The sequence below is a fragment of the Odocoileus virginianus genome, chromosome 3, assembly GCF_023699985.2.
Source record: "Odocoileus virginianus isolate 20LAN1187 ecotype Illinois chromosome 3, Ovbor_1.2, whole genome shotgun sequence".
Taxonomy (NCBI): domain Eukaryota; kingdom Metazoa; phylum Chordata; class Mammalia; order Artiodactyla; family Cervidae; genus Odocoileus; species Odocoileus virginianus.
In genome coordinates, this window is record NC_069676.1 from 826,156 (window position 1) to 847,876 (window position 21,721).

Consider the following 21,721-nt stretch of genomic DNA (forward strand, 5'->3'; position numbering starts at 1 on the left):
GAAGTAGCATAATTTTCAGCCCTTGAGACGCACCGGGCTGGTGAGAGAGAGAGCCGTGCAGACCCACGGTGACACCTGGTGAGGCACTGTGAGAGGAGATGCAGAAGAGCACAGGTCAAGGCCGGGAGAGGCCTTCCAAAGGAGCGGCCCTTACAGCAGGAGGCGGTGGTCAGGCAACGCGGAAAGACGGACATGAAGACTCCCTCTCCCTCTGCAGATAACTCGCCACCGGCAGCTCGAGTGTTCTTGCCTCCTCCAGGAAGCCCCCACTGACCGCACAGGCGGAGGAAGGCCGTTTACATGGTGGGCTGTTAGTCCATCAGTCCCAGGCTCTCTAGAAGCAAGGCCAGGCTGATCCACTCCGTGTCTTGACCCGACACACAGACTCACCCAGCACATATGTCTCAAAGTGGCCTGTGGGCTGGGCCTGGAAGGGGAGCAGTGGAGGGGGAGGCCCACGGGCACAGGCTTGTGAGAGCAGGCGGTCACTGCGTCAGACCGGGCATTGCATGAGCAGTCGTTCCCATCCACAGGGAAGCAGGGGCTTTTCTCCTGCAAGAGGGCCAGCCCTGCCCTGGCACAGCCCCACTCATTCTCCCAGTGGTAGCAGTTCTGGGCGGGCCCCTCACTCTGTCCAGGTCTCAATCTCGGCTTCCACCACAACCACACAGAGGGCCTGCGAGGAGTGGACTTGCAGCAAGGCTGGCCAAGGGCTCTGCCACTGCCTCCTGCTGGCAGGGCCCACGGTGAATGCCTGGACTCTCTCACCTGGAGCTGCCTCTGCTGTGGGCCGCACCTGGACACCCCAGCAGGTCTGCACGTGCTGCCCACAGGTCTGATGACCCCTGAGGGCTGGGCATAGCTGGACGAAGCCCAGTTCAGCAGGTGGCCTGGGGGCCACATCCCAGGGTCACAGTCCAGGCTACAGGCAACAAGGAAGAGGCTGGGCTTGGGAGAGACCGCTGGGGCTAAGGGGGCCAGGGAGTTCACAGTGCACACCCTGTCTTTTGCCTTTCTTGATTGGTCCTTATAGCCATGGCCTAGGAGGAAGGGTGTCTGGTTGGACAAGAAGGCAAGGTACTTAAGTGGCCACAGATCCCTGGGCGTCAGCAGTGGGGGCTGGAGGCAGACACCAAGGCTGATCAGAGGAAGCCACAGAGTGGGGTTCTCACCCAGTCACAATTTTGTGTTTAAAAAGCCTTCTTTAAGTTAGCAGTTTTTAAATTTTTAAATAAATGTATCTAAATTTTACTCAAAGTTCTACTTAAATGAGTTAAATTTTATCTAAAGACATTTATTTAAATCCATTTACATCTCAGACTTGCTGTAAGTAGGGATATATCACTTGCCATAAGCTGAGATAACCACAAATATAAGCAGAATGAAACTAAAGTAGTCGTCACCTCTAACTTAATGCACTGCCTGCTGACGGCCATAGCCCAAGACAAGAGAGGGGGATGAACCTTAGGTATTGGGTGTGGCAAGTTCTTCACAGAGCGTAAAGAGATATGACCAGCGTCCAGGTTTCCTGATGAGTGACTGTCATTCTCTGCCCCTTGACGCACTCTGCCTGCCCTAGAAGCAGGCCTCACTGGGAGTGATGAGAGAGGATGAGCCAGGGCCGGCCCCGCTGTCACAGGTGACCTCCAGGCACTAAGGGTACCTGCATTTTATGTCTCCATGTCCTTGGCAGAAATTCCTGGAGCTGGCCAAGCAAGTAGGAGAGTTCATCACCTGGAAACAAGTGGAGTGTCCCTTCGAGCAAGACCTCAGCATCACCCACTACCTGCACACTGCCCCCATCTTCAGCGAGGACGGTAAGGCAGCCCCTGGCCTCCCTCACCCTCAGCCATGAAACTCACGGGTGGTCTCTCAGTCACATCACTGTTCAGGGCCCTTGCTGTGAGCAGGGATGCGCCACACCCAAGTGTGCTGGTTCTGGGAGGGTTCTGAGAGGACGCAGAGAAGACTGCATCCCCCAACTGAATAATTGCTGCCACCAGAGCACAGGGCAAGGCCTGTGGAGATGCAGCTTGTGCCCCAAGGACAGGCTGCTCCCTGGGCACCATTTGGATGCTGTTGGACGTTGTAAATCTGAATGATGTTTGACCCCAATTCCCTCATCAGGAAAGTGGGCATGATGATAAAGGCAGCCCTCCCAGGGCTCATGTGGGGACGGTAAAGCACTAGGCTGACTGTGGGTCTTTTCACAGCTGGTGTTTGCGTGTGTATGTATGTGTGCAATATGAGTACCTGTGTACATGTGTGTGCATGTGTAATACACACCGTCATGAAATGAGGCATCCATTTTCCCAAGCACTGTTGATGTCTGTCCCCTTAAATAGGTTAGCATTTCCATCTGATCATTTGTCAGATACAACAGATTTGCTTATGAATTTACTGAGTATACTCCCAGAGCTGCCTCCTCCGGAAAAAGAAAGTAATGGAGAAGCAAATAGTCATCTGGGGCTGAGTTGATAACCAGTGTGGCCCCATGGTTAGCTGCTTTCTGGATGCAGGATGTCATGGGGCCACCCTGGGAGGACCCTGCTTAGCACACAGAAAGCCTGATTCTCATCATGGCAGGCATTCTACATATGGACCCACACCCATGCTCAGGAAAACATCATCTGCCAAAAATTAAAAATTAAGGGAAAGAATTTTTTAGTGACTTGCTTCTGAATTAATATTTTCAATTTGGCCATTTTATTTTTTGTATTTTGAAATTAGTAAATTTGCAGGGGGCTCTCACCCATATCTGGAGTCTCCCCTACATCATGATAAGCTCATCAGCCTGGGTGCCCCCACCCTAGAAGTGGTGTTACCTATTGGCACCTATTGCATCTATAAAGTTGGGTAATGAGAGAAACTACTTCCTAGGGCCATGGTGAGAATTAGCTGAAGTGGCACCAGCAAAGCCCACAAGGACTACTTTCAGTCAATACTAGTTGTATTCATTTCTTATTGATATTGTGACTGATCACCACAAATTTGGTGGCTCAGAACAACACAGATTTAACCTCTTGTGACTACAGAAGTTAGCAAGTCTGAAATCAGTTCTACTGTGCTGAAACTGAGGTGTTGGCAGAACTGGTTATTTCTGGAGGCATTGGGGGGAAATCCATTTCCTGGCGTTTTGCAACTTCTAGTGGCTGCCTGCCTGAATTCCTCAGTTTGTGGCCCCTTCTTCCATATTCTTCTTATACCAGCCTCTGCTTCCACCATCATATTGCCTTCTGAAGTCAAGCCTCCCTCCTTCCCTCTTGTAAGGACATTTCTGATCGCAATTAGGACCCACCCAGATAATCCAGGATAGATAATCTCCTCATCTCTAGATCCTTAACTAAATCATATTTGTGAAGTCCCTTTTGACCATATTCAGGGGATTAAGACCTGTATCTCTGGGGCCATTATTCAACCTACTACACTAATGATTATGATGATTATTGTCATTAGTCAGTGGAATGTGGGCAATAAAATGTGTCAGAGGCACATTAGGAGAGAGGTGGGGAGAGCCTAGGGGCAGGAAGAGGAGAGGTTTGAGGGGTGCATTTCATTCACTCCTTTAGTCAACAATATTTCTAGAGTCTGCTAACTGCCAGTGAGACAGACTGCCATGAACATACAAGTAGAATCCTGGCCCATCTGGAATGCCCTTAGAGGGAAGCGCCTTCCATTTTGACCCTCCTTTCTTCCTATCCTTCCCTCCAACCACCCCCACCCTCATCACACACACACACACACACACACACACACAATAAGGCTGAGAAAATCAAGAAAAGGAACAGAAGGTGTATCAGCCCCCAGTTAGGATGGTCAAAGCCTCTGACAAAAGCCTGGCCCTGCCCTCAGTCCATTCAGACCTCTCCTGACAGGGCATGCTGGCAATCCAGTCAGCCCCAGGCTCCCTGAAACAAGAGAAAATAGAGGAAATCTCAGCAGAGACATAGAAGATATACAGAAGAGTCAAATGGAAATTTTTAGAACTGAAAAATGCAACAGCTGAACGGATGGGTTCAATAGCATAATGGAGAGGACAGAGGAAGGAGTCAGTGAGCTGAGAGACAGAGCAACAGAAACTATAGTCTCAGCAACAGAGGAAACAGACCGCACCAAGCCCGGGGCTAGTGGGGCTGTGGCAGGAGACCCAGCACTCGTGGCGTCAGAGTCTGGGAAGGAAAGGACAGACTGGGCGTGGCTGGGAAGTACTCACAGACGGAAAGGCAAGAAACGCCCCTGTGTGGAAAAGACGTAAACCTATAGATTCAAGAAGCTGAGTGAGCCCCAAACAGGATGAACCAAGAGAACCCATACCAAGACATGTCGTAATCAAACATCTGGAAGCTAAAGTAAAAGAAACAGTCTTGAAAGTACTGAGAGGGAAATGACAATACCTATAGGAGAAAAGCAATTCAAATGACATTAGGTTCATCATCAGATAACATTGCCAGGGGCAGGGGCACATTTTTCAAGTGCTGAGAGAAAACAACTATCAACCCATAATTTTATATCCAGTGAAAATATCCTTTAGGAACTTACTGTAGATAAGTCAAAATGGAATTCTTAGAGACTATTCAAGGAACCCATAAGAAAAGAAGAAAAAACACAGAACAGAAAGAAAACAATACATGAGTAAATAAATAAACAGGCAGACTTAAGCTCTAACATATCAATACTTATATTAACATAAGTGATCCAAATACAGAGACTGTCAGACTAAATTAAAAATGTGACCCAACTATATGCTGTCTACATGAAACTCATTTCCAAATATAATGATATAGACAGGGTAAAAAGTAAAATGATGGGGAAACATTAATCAAAAGAAAGCAGAAATGGCAGTATTACTGTAAGATAAATTACTTCAGAGCAAAGAAAATTTCCAGAGACAGAGAGGAACATTCAGTTCAGTTCAGTCATTCAGTTGTGTCTGATTCTTTGCAACCCCATGAACCACAGCATGCCAAGCCTCCCTGTCCATCACCAACTCCCGGAGTCCACCCAAACCCATGTCCATCAAGTCAGTGATGGCATCCAACCATCTCATCCTCTGTCATCCTCTTCTCCTCCTGCCCTCAATCTTTCCCAGCATCAGGGGCTTTTCAAATGAGTCAGATCTTCACATCAGGTGGCCAAAGTATTGGAGTTTCAGCTTCAGCATCAGTCCTTCCAATGAACACCCAGCACTGATCTCCTTTAGGATGGACTGGTTGGATCTCCTTGCAGTCCAAGGGACTCTCAAGAGTCTTCTCCAACACCACAGTTCAAAAGTATCACTTCTTTGGCACTCAGCTTTCTACACAGTCCAACTCTCACATCTATACATGACCACTGGAAAAACCATAGCCTTGACTAGATGGACCTTTGTTGGCAAAGTAATGTCTCTGCTTTTTAATATGCTGTCTAGGCTGGTCATAACTTTCCTTCCAAGGAGTAAGCATCTTTTAATTTCATGGCTGCAATCACCACCTGCAGTGATTTTGGAGCCCAAAAAATAAAGTCTGACACTGTTTCCACTGTTTCCCCATCTGTTTGCCATGAAGTGATGGGACCGGATGCCATGATCTTAGTTTTCTGAATGTTGAGCTTTAAGCCAACTTTTTCAATCTCCCCTTTCACTTTCATCAAGAGGTTCTTTAGTTCTTCTTCATTTTATGCCATAAGGGTGGTATCATCTGCATATCTGAGGTTATTGATATTCCTCCCGGCAATCTTGATTCTAGCTTGTGCTTCACCCAGCCCAGCGTTTCTCATGATGTACTCTGCATATAAGTTAAATAATCAGGATGACAATATACAGCCTTGACATACTCCTTTTCCTATTTGGAACATTATGTAATAATAAAATGGTCAGTCCCCCAAGAAGATGTAGCAATCCTAAATGTGTATCCACCAAGCAACAGAATTGCAATGTTTATGAAGCAAAACTCAATAGAACTGAAAGGAGAAATAAATAGATCCACAATTATTAATATAGTTGGTGACTTCAACACCCTCTCTTAACAACTGATATAACAACTGGGGAGGAGATCAGCGAAGACAAAGCAGGACTCGCCAATACCATCAAAGAGGGTCTGACAGACATTTATAAACTATTCCTCATAACTACAAGAGGATACACATTGTTTTCAATTGCCCATAGAACATAGACCAAGATGAAACATATCCTGAGCTACATAACACAAAGTGCAATAAATTTAAATAACTGAAATCATATGGTATATATTATCTGATCACAATAGAATCAAACTAGAAAGCAATAACAGAAGACAACAGGAAAATCTCCAAATTCTTAGAATCTAAACAGCATACTTCTAAATAACCCATGAGTTAAGAAGTCTCAGGGAAATAAAAAATAATTGAGCTAAATGGAAATGCTATCAAAATTTGTGAGATATAGCTAAAGAAGGGCTGAGAGAATTTTACAGCGTGGAATGCATACATTAGAAAAAATGAAACACCTTGAATCAATCATCTCAGTTCCCACTCCAAGAACCTAGAGAAAGAGGAGCAAAATAAACCAAAAGTCAGCAGAAGGAAAGAAATAAGAGCACAAGAGAGCAGAAATCAATGAAATGGAAAACAGAACCATTTTAAAAAGTTAATTAAAGAGCTTGTTCTTTGCAAAGCATAATAAAATTTCCATCCTCTAGCAAACAACATCTTGACAAAGAAAAATGAGAGAAAGACAGAAATTACTAATATTGGGAATGAAACAGGGTATCACTACAGACTCTGCCAACATCAAAAGACTCATAAGAAAATACTATGAACAACTATATGCATGTAAATTTGACAGTTTAGATGAAATGGACCAATTTCTCAAGAAACACAAGCTTCCACAACTCAGCGTAAATAGATAATTTGAATAGCCCTATAGAGAAGGAAATGACAACCCACTCCAGTATTCTTGCCTGGAGAATCCCATGGAGAGAGGAGCCTGACAGGCTACAGTCCATGGAATCTCAAGAGTCGGACACAACTTAGCGACTAAACCACCACTACCACCACCATAGCTATTAAGAAAACTAAATTTTTCATTTAAAAGCACTCCAAAATGAAGTATCTGAGCCCATATGGTTATACTAGAGAATTCTAACAAATATTTAAAGAAATAACACCGACTCTGTACCATCTCCTTCAGAAAAAGGATGAAGAGGAGGGAACTTTGCAGTTTTCCTTATGAAGCTAATATTATGATATCAAAATCAGACAAAGACAGTACAGATAATACAGACTGATGTCCCTCATGAATACAGATGCAAAAAATCCTTCAGAAAATACTAGCAAATATAATTCAGCAATATATAAAAATAATTATATATCATGACTTATTCCAGAGACTCAAGGCTATTCAATATTTAAATAGATAACAGAGAACCCAGAAAGAGACCCACATGAATATTCCAAGTGATTTTTGACTAAAGTGCAAAAGCAATTCAGTGAAGGAAAGATAGTCTTCGCAACAAATGATTCAAGTATATCTGGACATCCACAGGGCAAAAAATGAACTTCAACCTAAGCCTCACATTTTATATAGAAATTAACTCAAAATGGATCACAGGCTTGAATGTAAAACTATAAAACTTTTAGGGAAAAAAAAAAAGAGAAGCAAGAGAAAATCTTCAGAATGTAGAACCAGACAAAGAGTTTCTTATACTAAATATGCAACTACTATATGACTCAGCAATTATTCTCTTGGGCATGTATTTATTCCAGAGAAATGAATGTTTACATGTTTTCACAAAAACTCATACACCAATGTTTACAGGAGCTTAATTTGTTACAGCCAAACACTGGAAACAACTCAGATGGCCTTCAGTGGGTGAATGGTTAAACAAAGTATGGTATGGAATACTATTCAGCTACAAAAAGGAATGAACCACACTGATACACACTACAGCATGGATGAATCTCCAGAGAATTACAGAGTGAAAAGAGCCAATCCCAAAAGGTTACATACTGTGTGATTCCATTTATATAGCATTCTTGAAAAGACAAAATAAAGATACAGGGAACAGATTAGCAGTGGTCAGGGATTAAGGAAGGAGTGGGACTGGAAGGGAGCTGGGTGTGGCTGTAAACGGCAGCAGGAGGGATCCCTGTAGTGATAGGATGTTCTGCACCTTGACTATGTTGACACCAATATCCTGGTGATAATCTCGTCCTATAGTTTGGCAATTGGTTACTGTTGGGAGAGACTGGGTAAAAGGTGCATGGATCTCCCTGTATTATTTCTTAACATTGCATGTGAATCTGCAGTTACATCCCAATAACAATTCAAAAACAAAAAGCAGGTGAGACTGTTGAGTGTAGAATAGGTTATTATCATTGGTCAGAAATGCATAATATCACTTCATTTTCTGATTAGGTCTTTATTTGGCTTCTTATGAAAGTGAGAGCCCAGAGAACCAAACAGAAAAAGAGAGGTGGAAATCTCTAAGGTGAGTCTATGTGCCGAGACAAGGTTGGGGGGTGGGGGGCAGGATAGAGGGAGGGATAGGGTGCTTGGGGCCAAGTCAGAACTGAGGGACTTCATCCATACCTGGTTGGCAGCCTCCTGGGAGGCCCTCCGTGGGGGTGGGGGCAGGTCAGACCAGGGTCTTAGTGGTTAGGCAGGAACTCAAGCATTGGGGTATGGAGAAGAGGCGAGGACCATGACCCCCCAGAGCTGGAGGTTGCCTCGTGGGCAGCTGAGATGTGTGACCCAGGGCCTGGAACCCCAGTCCATACTCGTGCTAGAAAGTTAGACACGCACCATCTCTTCTTGTTTAGCCTGTTAATACAGCTGAGCAAGGTCAGAAAGGAGGGGCACCGGTGGGCTCTGAGGACTGAGCCCCTCTGGGGCAGGGGTCTCAGGGGGTGTATAACCACAGGCCAGGCCAGCAGGTTCTCACCACCCTCAGCATGTTTAAATCTGCAGGTCTTCTATTCTGGGGAAGACATGAGAGGCACTCAGCTGGAGAAGGAGGAGGAGGGAGAGGAAGAGAGGAAGCCAGCCTCCTGCAGCCCTGCCTGCCCCAGCCAGCCCAGTGGGAGGCAGAGGCATTGATGCGTCACTGCTTTGCAAACTGTGATCCTGTGGCCTGCCACCTGCCACAATGACCACACTGCCCAGGCGAACTTTCTCCGCCTTTTGTGAAGCCTCAGCCCTGGAAGGGCCCACATCCTCCAAACATATGAGGGGCCCTGCCTTCAGAACAGTGGTGATCACATTGCTGGTCAGTCTGTCTGTCCTCAGCAGTGAGCCAAGAGGTTGGGCGGCTATGATCTCACCCTCGCCGTGGAGGTAGACACCTCGCCTGTCTCCAGGTGACCTGGGAGCCTTCATATCTCCAGCAGACGTCATGGTGGCATGAGAGGGGCCACAGCCCACTTGTGGCCCCTGCCATTTTACGAATGGACCCAATCCTGCCCAGTGAGATGGGCTGTTTTCTGTAGCCCTGTGTATACCCTTTCGGCATCCTGCTGGCATCAGGACAGCAGTGAGAGCTATGACGCCGGTCAGCAGGACAAATTTGAGTCACACACTTGACCACATGTACAGTACATTGTAAATTTTAGAGTTGGTATAAATACATTGGTATACCCTGTGTATTCACATCCACTTCACATCTCTCACTGGTGACCTTCTGCCAGGGTGCAGGGCAGTGTCCCAGTTCAGGCCCAGGAACACAGTGACCACAGGTCAGGAGGGGGACTTGGGGGCCATTTCCACACCATAGACCCCATATCCTGTTGAAATTTGCTGGTGCACAGTAGGTATTTGGTGAGCTCCAGTGAGCAGATCCTGACAGCCATATGTGAGGCCAGATGCCTCGCTTGTTTGGGTGAATAGTGATGGAGTCGGGAGGACGCACAACCCGCAGGAGGCCCTCCCAGCAGGATCTCACTCTGCCCTTCACACACTGAGCCACATTTCTGGGCCTGGAGCAAATGGGTCATGGACCTGCTGAGCCCCCACCTGGCATGGGACAAGGTCGCCCAGTCAAGAAGTCAGGGAGTATGATGTGCACCCCCATTCCCAGTTGGCCTGAGTGCAGAGGATTGTGTTGAAGATGCAGTGATGCATCCTGGCCAGCCCCTGACCACATCAGGCCTCTCAGAGTCCAGACCCAGCTCAGCTGGGACCAGCCTCAGATGTCCTGGCAGCGTGGCCTTTGGTCCCACCTGGGGGACAGGCAGAGACAGAACAACCAACACCCCAGATGCCTCCCCAACTTGAGGAGGCATTCTGCCTGATGAACCCAGGACCCCAGCAAGGATCCTGCAGCCTGACAGAGGCGTGGGAGTGTGCCTGTTCAGCTTGAATGGAATCTGATGTACTCTAGAAGAACCTACCCCTTTCCATCTGAGACCCCAGAGAGGCTGAGAAATACAGTGGGTGGCAAAGATGATCCGGTTTCCAGTCAAGCCCAGGCTCCCTCCCTGCCACACACCACATCTGAGCTCTCCACAGGGGCGGGGATGGGGTTCTGAGGGTCCCGGGAGCTAACTAGAAGCACTTCCTGACCCCCTCAGGTCTGCCCAGCACCCTCCCTTGGCGTCCGGCATCCCTGGGGCAACACTAGACCAGACTCCGGAAGATGTCAGCGGGGGCCGCGTGTGTGCCCCAGTCACACCGAGCACGGCCTGTCAGAGGTCGGGGCAGCTGCGCAGAGTGGGTTAGTGGCCTGGAGACGCGATGGCAGGCCCAGGGCTGAGGCCTGGGGAGCTCCGGGAGGCCTCCCCAGGGTGTCTCCTTCCCTCCTCCCCAGCCACAGGGAGGCAGGACACGCTGGATGGGGCCCCCCAGTTCACCCCCCGGGGCCAGGCTTTGCCAGTCACCTGGCTCCAGCTCCCTATTCTTGAGCAGCTCAGCTCAGGAGCCTGTGAGGAAACCCCAGAATACCGAGCTTCAGGAAGCAGCAGGTGAGGTCAAGGAGCCGGGGGCAGCCGACCATAGTGGATTCTCTGCCTCATGCCATCCTTCACCTGGGCCCAGGATTCCAGCTCTCTCTCCAAGGCCAGACCCCAAATTCCTCCCCTCAGCCTTACCCCTCAGAGTCCTCTCGTCTCTGCAGAGGACGGCAGCAGCCTCCTCCAGGCTGTGGGGAGCATTAACAAAGGATGCTGGAGGGATTGGGATGGGGAGCACATGTAAATCCATGGCTGATTCATGGCAGTGTATGGCAAAAACCACTACTACAATATTGTAAAGTAATTAGCCTCCAACTAATAAAAATAAATGGGGGAAAAAAAAAGAAAGGATGCTGGAGAAGTAGTACAGGCCTGTAGCTGGAACTCTGGAGGTTAGATCTGAGGCAGGTCAAGAATGGCACTGCTGATAAGGGCCTGGGGCTGTTTCCTGATCCCTAGTTCGGTGGCCTCGCGGTGGGTGTTCCCACTGCCCGGCATGCTGTAGCTCAGTTCCTGATCTAGTAAGAGCTGCAACCTCAGACACTGCAGTCCCCCGTCCGGGGAGGGCCCCTGACTTGCAGCACTCACATCCACAGCTGCCCCCTCCAGCCTGCCAGTCGCTTTGGCCCAGCGCAGAATAAGTGTCAGGTGAGGATGGCGAGGTGAGGCCTGGGCTCATCCCCGTCTCAGAGAGAGTCCCGGCAATGGGGAGGCAGAAGCCCACGTCCAGCCCCACAGAGAACACGGGGCCAGGGGACTCGAGCTGAGTGCACTTATATCTCGGATTTATCCAGGGACCCTGCTCCCCACCTCTGTGAGCAGCTGCTTGGTACCAAGCCCCCAGTACCCAGGCCAGGAGGAAGACCTTGACTCAGTAGCTCCACAGGTGGGGATCCTGGTACCCCTTCTCCAAGTGCAGCCTCAGGGCCCAGGGAGGATTGGTACCTGGCTCATGGCCTGTAGATGGTTCCTTCCCCACATCCAGGACTCGTGGCCCCCCTCCAGAGGCCCTGCTGTCCGCCTGGTCTCCCAGCCTCAGTCCCTGTGGCCAGGTCAGATGGTCTACCTGGGGGGCAGCAGATGGAGTACAGGCCTGTGGACCAGGTGTCAGCCACACAGGTGGTGCCCGAGTGTGATGCCCAGAGGCCCAGTCTGGTGCCAGGTGACACAGCTCCCTGCCACACAGCAGGTCTGCGGCACCCAGCTCAGCGCACTGCAGGCACCAGGACACAGGGCTCGGGGGCAACCTTCATCCCCACTGTGCCCAGGAGGCCAGCAAAGATCGGGGGCTGTGCTCATTCTCTGTGGCCCTGTGCCTTTTCTCTAGTCTTTCCCATCCTATTGTTTTCCTCTACTTCTTTGCACTGATTACTGAGACAGGCTTTCTTATCTCTCCTTTCTATTCTTTGGAACTCTGCATTCCTCAGGGATCAGTGCAAAGAAACAGAGAAAAACAACAGAATGGGAAAGACTAGAGATCTCTTCAAGAAAATTAGAGATAGCAAGGGACCATTTCATGCAAAGATGGCTCAATAAAGGACAGAAATGGTAAGGACCTAACAGAAGTAGAAGATATTAAGAAGAGGTGGCAAGAATACACAGAAGAACTGGACAAAAAGGATCTTCACAACCCAGATAATCACAATGGTGTGATCACTCACCTAGAGCCAGACATCCTGGAATGCAAAGTCAAGTGGGCCTTAGGAAGCATCACTACGAACAAAGCCAGTGGAGGTGATGGAATTCCAGTTGAGCTGTTTCAAATCCTAAAAAATGATGCTGTGAAAGTGCTGCACTCCATATGCCAGCAAATTTGGAAAACTCAGCAGTGGCCACAGGACTGGAAAAGGTCAGTTTTCATTCCAGTCCCAAAGAAAGGCAACACCAAAGAATGTTCAAACTACACCGCACAATTGCAGTCATTTCACATGCTAGTAAAGTAATGCTCAAAATTCTCCAAGCCAGGCTTCAACAATACCTGAACTGTGAACTCCCAGATGTTCAAGCTGGATTTAGAAAAGGCAGAAGAACCAGAGGTCAAATTGCCTAAACCCGTTGGATCATTGAAAAAGCAAGAGAGTTCCAGAAAAATATCCATTTCTGCTTTACTGACTACACCAAAGCCTTTGACTGTGTGGATCACAACAAACTGTGGAAAATTCTGAAAGATATAGGAATACCAGGCCACCTGACCTGCCTCTTGAGAAATCTATATGCAGGTCAGGAAGCAACAGTTAGAACTAGACATGAAACAACAGACTGGTTCCAAATAGGAAAAGGAGTATGTCAAGACTGTATATTGTCACCCTGCTTATTTAATTTATATGCAGAGTACATCATGAGAAATGCTGGACTGGATGAAGCACAAGCTGGAATCAAGATTGCCTGGAGAAATATCAATAACCTCAGATATGCAGATGACACCACCCTTATGGCAGAAAGTGAAGAAGAACTAAAGAGCCTCTTGATGAAAGTGAAAGAGGAGGGTGAAAAAGTTGGCTTAAAACTCAACATTCAGAAAACCAGGATCATGGCATCCAGTCCCATCACTTCATGGGAAATAGATGGGTAAACAGTGGAAACAGTGACAGACTTTATATTTGGGGGCTCCAAAATCACTGCAGGTGGGACTGCAGCCATGAAACTAATAGATGCTTACTCCTTGGCAGGAAAGTTATGACCAGCCAAGACAGCATATTAAAAAGCAGAGACATTACTTTGCCAACAAAGGTTCGTCTAGTCAAGGCTATGGTTTTTCCAGTGGTCATGTATGGATGTGAGAGTTGGACTATAAAGAAAGCTGAGTGCCAAAGAAGAGATGCTTTAGAACTGTGGTGTTGGAGAAGACTCTTGAGAGTCCCTTGGACTGCAAGGAGATCCAACCAGTCTGTCCTAAAGGAGATCAGTCCTGAGTGTTCATTGGAAGGACTGATGTCGAAGTTGAAACTCCAATACTTTTGCCACCTGATGCAAAGAGCTGACTCATCTGAAAAAACCCTGATGCTGGGGAAGATTGAAGGTGGGAAGAAAAGGGGACGACTGAGGATGAGATGGTTGGATAGCATCACCGACTCGATGGACATGAGTTTGCGTAAAGTCCGGGAGTTGGTGATGGGCAGGGAGGCCTGGTGTGCTGCAGTCCATGGGATTGCAGAGTCGGACATGACTGAGCAATTGAACTGAACTGAACTGAACTTTTCCTCTGAACCCTCCAGAGAAGGAACAGAGATATTAGGATGGGAAGATATTCCTGACTGGGGTTTGCCTCAGAGATCCCTGGGCCTGGCTGGGGTTCAGAATCAGTTCATCTCATATGGGTAATCTATGGGGAAGCCCCTGCCTCCTACATTGCTTCCCTACCCACCTAGTTTCTTGGGGCAGGAGACACCACTGTGGCCACTGTGGCCAGTGACTAACCCCAGGAACTCAGCCACATCCAGGCTCCTGTGGAGGCCTGTCTATCACACGTAAGAGCTCTCCAGGGCAGGACCCCAGAAAACCCCAGGGTGGTTCTCAGAGCTGTGTCCAGTTATCCCAGGGGACACCACAGGCTGTTTCCCTAACAACCAGAGACAGACAGCCACAAGCGTGGCCCCTGGTCTTTCAGATGCCTCAGGCAGGTATCGGACCTTGGGGCACCGCATCCCCTGTGCTAAAGGGCTTATGTGAGTTTCCCAAAGAAGGGGCACCCCACCCACAGAGCCCCCCAAGCAGTACCCTTCCCAGTCTCTAACTCCTGACCACTGATATTCCCCATTTGTGAGTCAAGGGGGCACAGTCAGATAGCTCAGTCAAGAGCCACAGTCAGGGTGTGCCTCAGCTGGAAGCTCCATTTCACCCCCAAACTCAAATGTTTCCAGGCTTCATACACAGCCTAACGAATCCCGCGACCTGGGTGCTATCACCATCCACCTTGGCAAGTGACAAAATGTGGGCTCAGAAAGGCAAGGCCGTTGCCCACGGACCCCGAGCTTGCAGGGACAGAGCCTGGCCCCAAGAGGCCATTGCCCACCAGGCTCTGCTCTAACAGTGCTGAGAAGCCAGGAGGAGCTCTGACTGGTGTCTGGGTCTTCCTGCAAGCACACACACAGTGACACACATCTTTCCTCCACTCCTGCCCCTTCCTTTCTGGAGGGTTGCTGAGTTCCTCCGTATCCCCTGGGGTTTCAGGTGAGCCTTTACTGCCTCATGCCTGCTCAAGACAAAACCTCCCAGCTGCACACAGCCCTCTGTGGGCCCTGCTGGGCACAGCCGGGCCTCACCCCTAGCAGCAGAAAACAGCAGGCTTCACTGCATCCCCATCATGCTACCCTTTGTCCCCGCATCCATTCTGTAAGGTTAACATCCTACTACACAATGTTTTCAGTGAAAATGCCTTCATTTTTCACTTCCAGGACTCAAATGGGAACCCTAGGTCCCTAGGCCCAGGATCAGATCCAACAGGGAGACCTTGAAACACACACACAAGATGCTTCTCAGCAGAACCAGGCCCTTGATCTCAGGCTGAGCAGAGAGTCTGGCACTGCCTTCAACATCCAATCCTGGGCCCAGGCAGGACCAGAAGGTGGGAAGATTAACTGGGGATGAATAGACCTGAGGCCTAAGCTAGAGCCCCACTGCTGACCAACAGACCGGCACCAAATAAGCAAGTCGGGAGAACAGTTCAGCAGAGAGAGAGGAGACAGGAATTTATTGTGTCAGGGGCAGAGTGCAATGGCTGGAAAGACTCTCAGAGGCCAGATTGTGAAAGGCCAACACCCCTCTGCTGGGGTGGGGGAGACCAAGGAGCTTCGCGTTTACCCTGAAGCTCCGGGCTGAGGCAAGGGGGACCCTGAAGAGTTTCAGGAGATGATGTGATTGTTAATTTTATGCGTCAGCTTGACAGGACCACAGGGTCCCCAGATATTTAATCAAACATATCCTGGGTGTGTGAGGGTACTTCTGGGTGAAATTAAAATTTGAGTCCGTGTGTAGTCAGCCATGTCCGCCTCTTTGCAGCCCCATGGACTGTAGGCCACTAGGTGCCTCTGCCCATGGAATCTTCCAGGCAAGAATACTGGAGTGGGGTGCCATTTTCTACTCTAGGGCATTTTTTTGACCCAATCTCCTACAATGGCAGGCAGGTTCTTTACCACTGGCCCCTTTGAATCAATGGACTCAGTAAATCAGATTGTCCTCCTCAATGTGAGGGGGACACATCCTATCATTTGGAGGCCTGAATAGAACAAAAAATGGAGAAATTACTGGCTGTCTACTTTTGACCCTGGGACGCAATTCTCCTGTATTTGGCCTGAAATTCACACCACTGGCTCTCCTGACTCTCCAGCTTACCCACAGCAGATCTTGGGACTCTCAGCCTCCACAATTACTTGAGCCAATTCCTTATCATCTAACTATCTATAATCCATCTTCTATCACCCATCTATCTGCCATCTCTCTCTCTCTCTTTATCTATCTCTCCTCTTGGTTTCTCTGAAGAACCCAAACTAATACAGGAGCTAACATGGTCAGTTTTAGAAAGATTTCTTTGATACCTTTTGACACAATAATTCTAATTTTGTAATTTATCTTAAGGAAAACAACCTGATTAGCACAGTATTTGCATAATAGAGAAGTAACTAATGGTTACATTGTTCCTATTCCCATGACAGCAGGTAGATTTTGCTCCCCAGCCCAGCCCAGAACCTAGAAAACCCACTCTTGCTAAAGAGGAATGCCTGAACCTCTTCTTGGAGCCGAAGTGGGAGACTGGTGCATTCTCCTGGCCTCTGCGTTGGATGGACGTTGGATGGACTGTCTGTGAGGGGCTAAGTCAGCGATAAGATCAGGGCAGCACAGCAATGCGGAAAGCTCTGCAACCAATTTACTTCCTCTTACTGCTTTTGTAGACAGTTAGGTCCCATTTATTTCCATAGTTATTTGTCTCTTTGCATTAAAACATAAACAAAATACATCAGTATAGAGCACAGTTTGGTTTAAATTAAGATCTCTTAACACTAACATATACAACATCTCTGTCTAGGTCTGTCTTTGCAGTTAATCACCAGACCTCACGCACTCAGGCATTTTGCAAAGAGACCTGCTAGGAGGCCCTGACAGGACACAGGGGAGAGAGGAAGGTAGGCTCAGCCAGAGTGTGGCACTGGAGATAGAAAACATGGCCAGGTTTGGGATACATTTTGAAGGTAAAAATTTCAAAAGGTTTACTGATGGAGTATAAGTCAATGTGAAAGAAAAATAAAGGTCAAAACTGACTCCAAGGTTTGGGGGACTTAGAAAATAGAGGAATGACACTGCCACTTCCTGAGCTATGGGAAGACTGGGAGAGGAATAGGATTATAGAGGAAAATAAGGAATTTGATTAGAGGGAAACCCATGCTCAATTTTTATAGGCTTCCTAGGTAGCACTAGTGGGAAAGAACCTGCCTGCCAATGCAGGAGACATAAGAGACATGGGTTTGAACCCTGGGTCAGGAAGATATTCCCTGGAAAAGGGAAGGGCAACCCACTCCAGTATTATTGCCTGGAGAATAATCCCATGGAGAGAGGAACCTGGGGGGGCCATGGTCCATAGGGTTGCAGAGTCAGACATGACTGAGCGACTTAGAACACATGCATGCTCAGTTTGAGATGTCCATTAGGCAGCCCCGTGAATATGTCAAGTACAGATTAGACTGACATGATTCTGGCGTTCTGAGGGCAAGTCTGGCCTGGGTATATAAATCTATGGGCTCCTGTGCAGGCTGTTCTACAGCCAGGGGCCCAGATAAAGAATATAGAGAGTAGGGCAGCTGAGCCCTTTGGGGTATTTGAATGTTTAGAGGTAGGGGAAATAAAGCATATCCACCAAAGGACATTGAGAAAGAGTGCCTAGAAGTTAAGAGGAAAACCAAAGAAGAGATGAAAGCTGTTAAAGAAAGATTCAAGAAGGAAGGAGTGATCAGCTGTGTCCTGTGCTACTGAAAAATCAAAGAAAGAATTAAGAGCTGACCTTCACATGGGGTAGCAGAGGTAAACAGCAACCTCAAAAGGAGGGGTTTCAGGGAAATGCTGGAGGTGAAAAAAGTGAGAGTTAGTCGAACAGTCATGTCCGACCCTTTGCAACCCCATGGACTGCGGCCCACCAGACTCCTCTGTCCATGGAATTTTCCAGGCAAGAATACTGGAGCGGGTTGCCATTTCCTTCTCCAGGGGATCTTCCCAACCCAGGGATCAAACCTGGGTCTCCTACAAAAGTTTGAAGACAATTCAAAAGAAAATGGAAAAACTGACTCTCCGATAGAAAAATGGGTGGAAGATATGAACAGTTTCATAGAAGAAGAAATGCAAATGACTCAAACTTATGAAAAGATGCTTATGGGTGACAGAAATATTCAACCTCACTCAAAGAGGACCACATTGGTATGCTGTTTTCACTGCTTAGATTGATAGAATAATAATCGCAAAATTGGGGAAACAGACACTCCTATGTTGCTCTTCATGTGTGTCCATGCTTAGCTGCTATTGTGTCTGACTCTTTGCTACCCCATGGGCTGGAGTCTGCCAGGCTCCTCTGTCCATGGGGATTCAGTAGGTTGCCATCTCCTTCTCCAGGGGATCTTCCCAACCCAGGGATCGAACCCAGGTCTCCTGCATTGCAGGTGGATTCTTTACCAGCTGAGCCACCAGAGAAGCCTGATGTTACTCTTTGGCATGTAGTTAACACAGTTCTATGGAAGTGAATTTGGCAATCTTCATCACATTTGCAAATATGTATCTGCTGTGACGTGGTAATTCCATCTTTGACGTGATAATTGCATCTCTTGCAATTTATCTTACCATCATGCTTGTACTCCTCCAAATGAATAAGCCTGCATACATCTATTCATTGCAGCACCATTTGACAGCAAAAGACTGAAAACAACCCAAGTGTCAATAAGTAGGAAATTGGTTAAATCAATCACTGCACAGCTCTACTATAGAATACCATGCAGCTGTAATGAGGATGCTCTTTAGGTATTGATATGAAAAGTTATTCAATATATGATACAGGTATATAAAAGCATGTATAATATATTATCATTTGTGTAAAAAAGGATGAGAAAAATACATATTTACATTTGCTTATATTAAAATCTCTTAAAATTTTTAAACATTTTAAAATAAACAAAAGTCTAATAATAGTTAATTTTAGGGACATGTAGGCTGTGGATAGAAAAAGACTTTTTGCTTTTGAACTAAGCAATTCCTGGATTACTAGACAGGATCTATATATTCTTAATCTCAAAGAATCTTGCGGTATTACTTTCCAGAATATTTACCAGTCTATACTCCCACCAACAGGATTCAGGAGGCCCCCCAAATCCTTGCCAACACTTAATATCGTCAGGATATGTTCCTGCTGCAAGATATGTGTACAAAATAAGGAATCAAATTAGAAAGATGATAAGCATCAGTAATCATAGGCTACAACACAACGGGAGAGAACCAGACAGTGTCAGGAGAACAACCAGACCAGACTGGAGTAAATAAGAGGGCACGGGTTCCAGGAACAGCCTTGGAAAGAGGCAGTAATGAAGAATCCAACCAGAGTCAGAATAAAACTCAAAAATTGGCCTTTAAAAATACCCCTGAACCTAGAGGGGTGGGATGAGGAGGCAGATGGGAGCGAGGTTCAAGAGGCAGGGGGTGTACTATGGCTGATTCATGTTGAGGTTTGACAGAAAAAAACAAAATTCTGTAAAGCAATTATCCTTCAGTTAAACAATAAATAAATTTAAAAAAAAAAACTACCCCTGAAAGGGGGGTTGCATTTGATTGGGTCAGACTGTAGAACAACTTATGTCCCAGGTAATTGTCAAAAACAATAAGAAACTCATCCAGGAATTAGTGGAGCTTAGCAGAGGATGTGATACCAACAAAGACAGACAGGTAACAGAGAGACAAGGGAAATAGACAGAAAGAACCCTGCCAAAGCCACTGTCATCCCAGGGTGACTGTGGACATGCCCAGGACTGCACACTCTGGGGAAAAACATCAAAGGCTTCACATTGCCATCAAAATAGATATGCTTCTCTAAAACAGTCCAGCTAAGTCACCAAACAAATAAACAAGCAAACAACAATTAGTCTGAGGTGTGAGGATGAAAACCAGTATCCAGATTCACTAACAGATATTTTCTAAAATTTCTAGTTTCCAACTAAAAATTTTAAGATGTGAAAAAAAACAAGAACCTCTGCCTATGTATAAGGGGGGAAAAGACAGGCAATACAAGCCAACTGTGAGAGGACCCTGATGCCCGATGTAATAAACAAAAACTTCAAAGCAGCCATTGTAAATATGTCCTAAGAGTCAAAGGAAACCATGCTTAAAGAAATAAAGGATGAAATGGTGACAATGTCTCATCAAGTAGAGAATATAAGAGATATCAATTATAAGAAGGAAGAAAATGGAAGTCTGAGGTTGAAAGTATAGTAACTCAAGTAAAGACAATTACTAGAACGGCTCAAGAGTATATCTGAACTGGCATAAGAAAGAAATAGCAAAAGATAGGTTGATACAGATTATCCAACTTGAAGAACAAAGGGAAAAAATAATTTTTTAAAATGTGACTCTATTAATCTCACAAACATATGCATAATGGGAAGATTAGAAGGAGAGGAAAGAGAGAAAGGAATGGAAAAATTTGTTTGAAAAATAATAATAGCTAAAAAATTTTCAACTTTGATGAAAAATATTAATCTATACATCCAAGAAGTTCAATAAATTCCAACCAGGATAAACTCAGACATCCACATACAGACAAATCATAGTAAAAATGCTAAAAGACAAGAGAAAGATGCTTGAAAATCTTCCAAGCAGCAAAGAAAACAACCCATCATGTATAAGAGAACGCCATCAGAGACAGTGATGAGCAGGGAGATGATGTGTTCAAAGTGCTGAAAGAAAAAGTATGTCAACCAAGTATCTTATATCTAGCACAGCTGTCTTTCAAACAGGGAGATGATGTGTTCAAAGTGCTGAAAGAAAAATACGTCAACCAAGTATCTTATATCTAGCACAGCGGTCTTTCAAAGGGTAGGCTGAGCTCTTAGAAGAGTCTTGTGATTAAATGGCAGATACATGAGTGGGGGACAGAAAGCAAGCAAAATAGGTGGCTAATGCACAGAGAGTTATGGCTTTTACTCCATAACTCCTTGGGGGTCAAGGGTCACAGTCCCTGGCAGGGTCACGTTGTTTTCCAGAAATGTGGTCATATAGTCAATGTGCTAGGTGGAAAAGGATTCAGCTGAGGACAAAGAGGCCAGAAAAGAATTGAGAAAGAGGGTGAGAAGTGAGGGAGAGAAACATGGCTGGATGAATAACTGGATGGAGCAGAAGTGAGGGAACAGACCATGCTAAAGAAGTGGACTGGAGGGAAAATGGGGTCGCTTGATTGTGAGGTGGTACTGTGAGAATAGGATGCTGAAGACCAGAGCATGGAGAAAATAATAAAGATCAGAGCAGAAATAAATAAAATGAGATAAGAAAAAAATATAAAAATCAATGAAACCAAAAAACTTTTTTGGGGGGAAAACATAAAATTAATAAGCCTTCAGCCTGGCTCATTAAGAAAAAAAGAGAGAGGACCCAAACAACAAAATAAGAAAGATAAAAAGAGAAATCACAACAAATAACACATAGACACAATCATAAGAGGAAGCTACAAACAGTTATTTGCCAACAAATTGGTAACCTAGAAGAAATGGAAAATTTTTTAGAAACACATAATCTTCCAAAACTGAATCTGGAAGAAATAGGTAACCTGAACAGACCAATTACTAGTTTTGAAATCAAATCAGCA

At 46.4% G+C, this 21,721-nt stretch overlaps 1 protein-coding gene across 3 annotated transcripts in view; it reads left to right on the plus strand.

The window, feature by feature from the left end:
- The window catches only part of RASGEF1C (RasGEF domain family member 1C), a 104,917-nt gene extending 95,322 nt beyond the window's left edge, over positions 1–9,595 (plus strand). For 2 of the 3 annotated variants that reach the window (XM_070460536.1, XM_070460530.1), the window contains exons 12-14: positions 1,694–1,817; positions 8,372–8,444; positions 8,924–9,595. In XM_070460536.1, the coding sequence (XP_070316637.1) occupies positions 1,694–1,817; positions 8,372–8,444; positions 8,924–8,948 (222 nt within the window). In that variant the 3' untranslated portion in view covers positions 8,949–9,595. Of the gene's footprint in view, positions 1–1,693; positions 1,818–7,789; positions 7,955–8,371; positions 8,445–8,923 lie in introns of those variants that run through there. The other variant, XR_011485349.1, reaches the window with a different exon arrangement.
- The last annotated feature ends 12,126 nt before the right edge of the window (positions 9,596–21,721 follow it).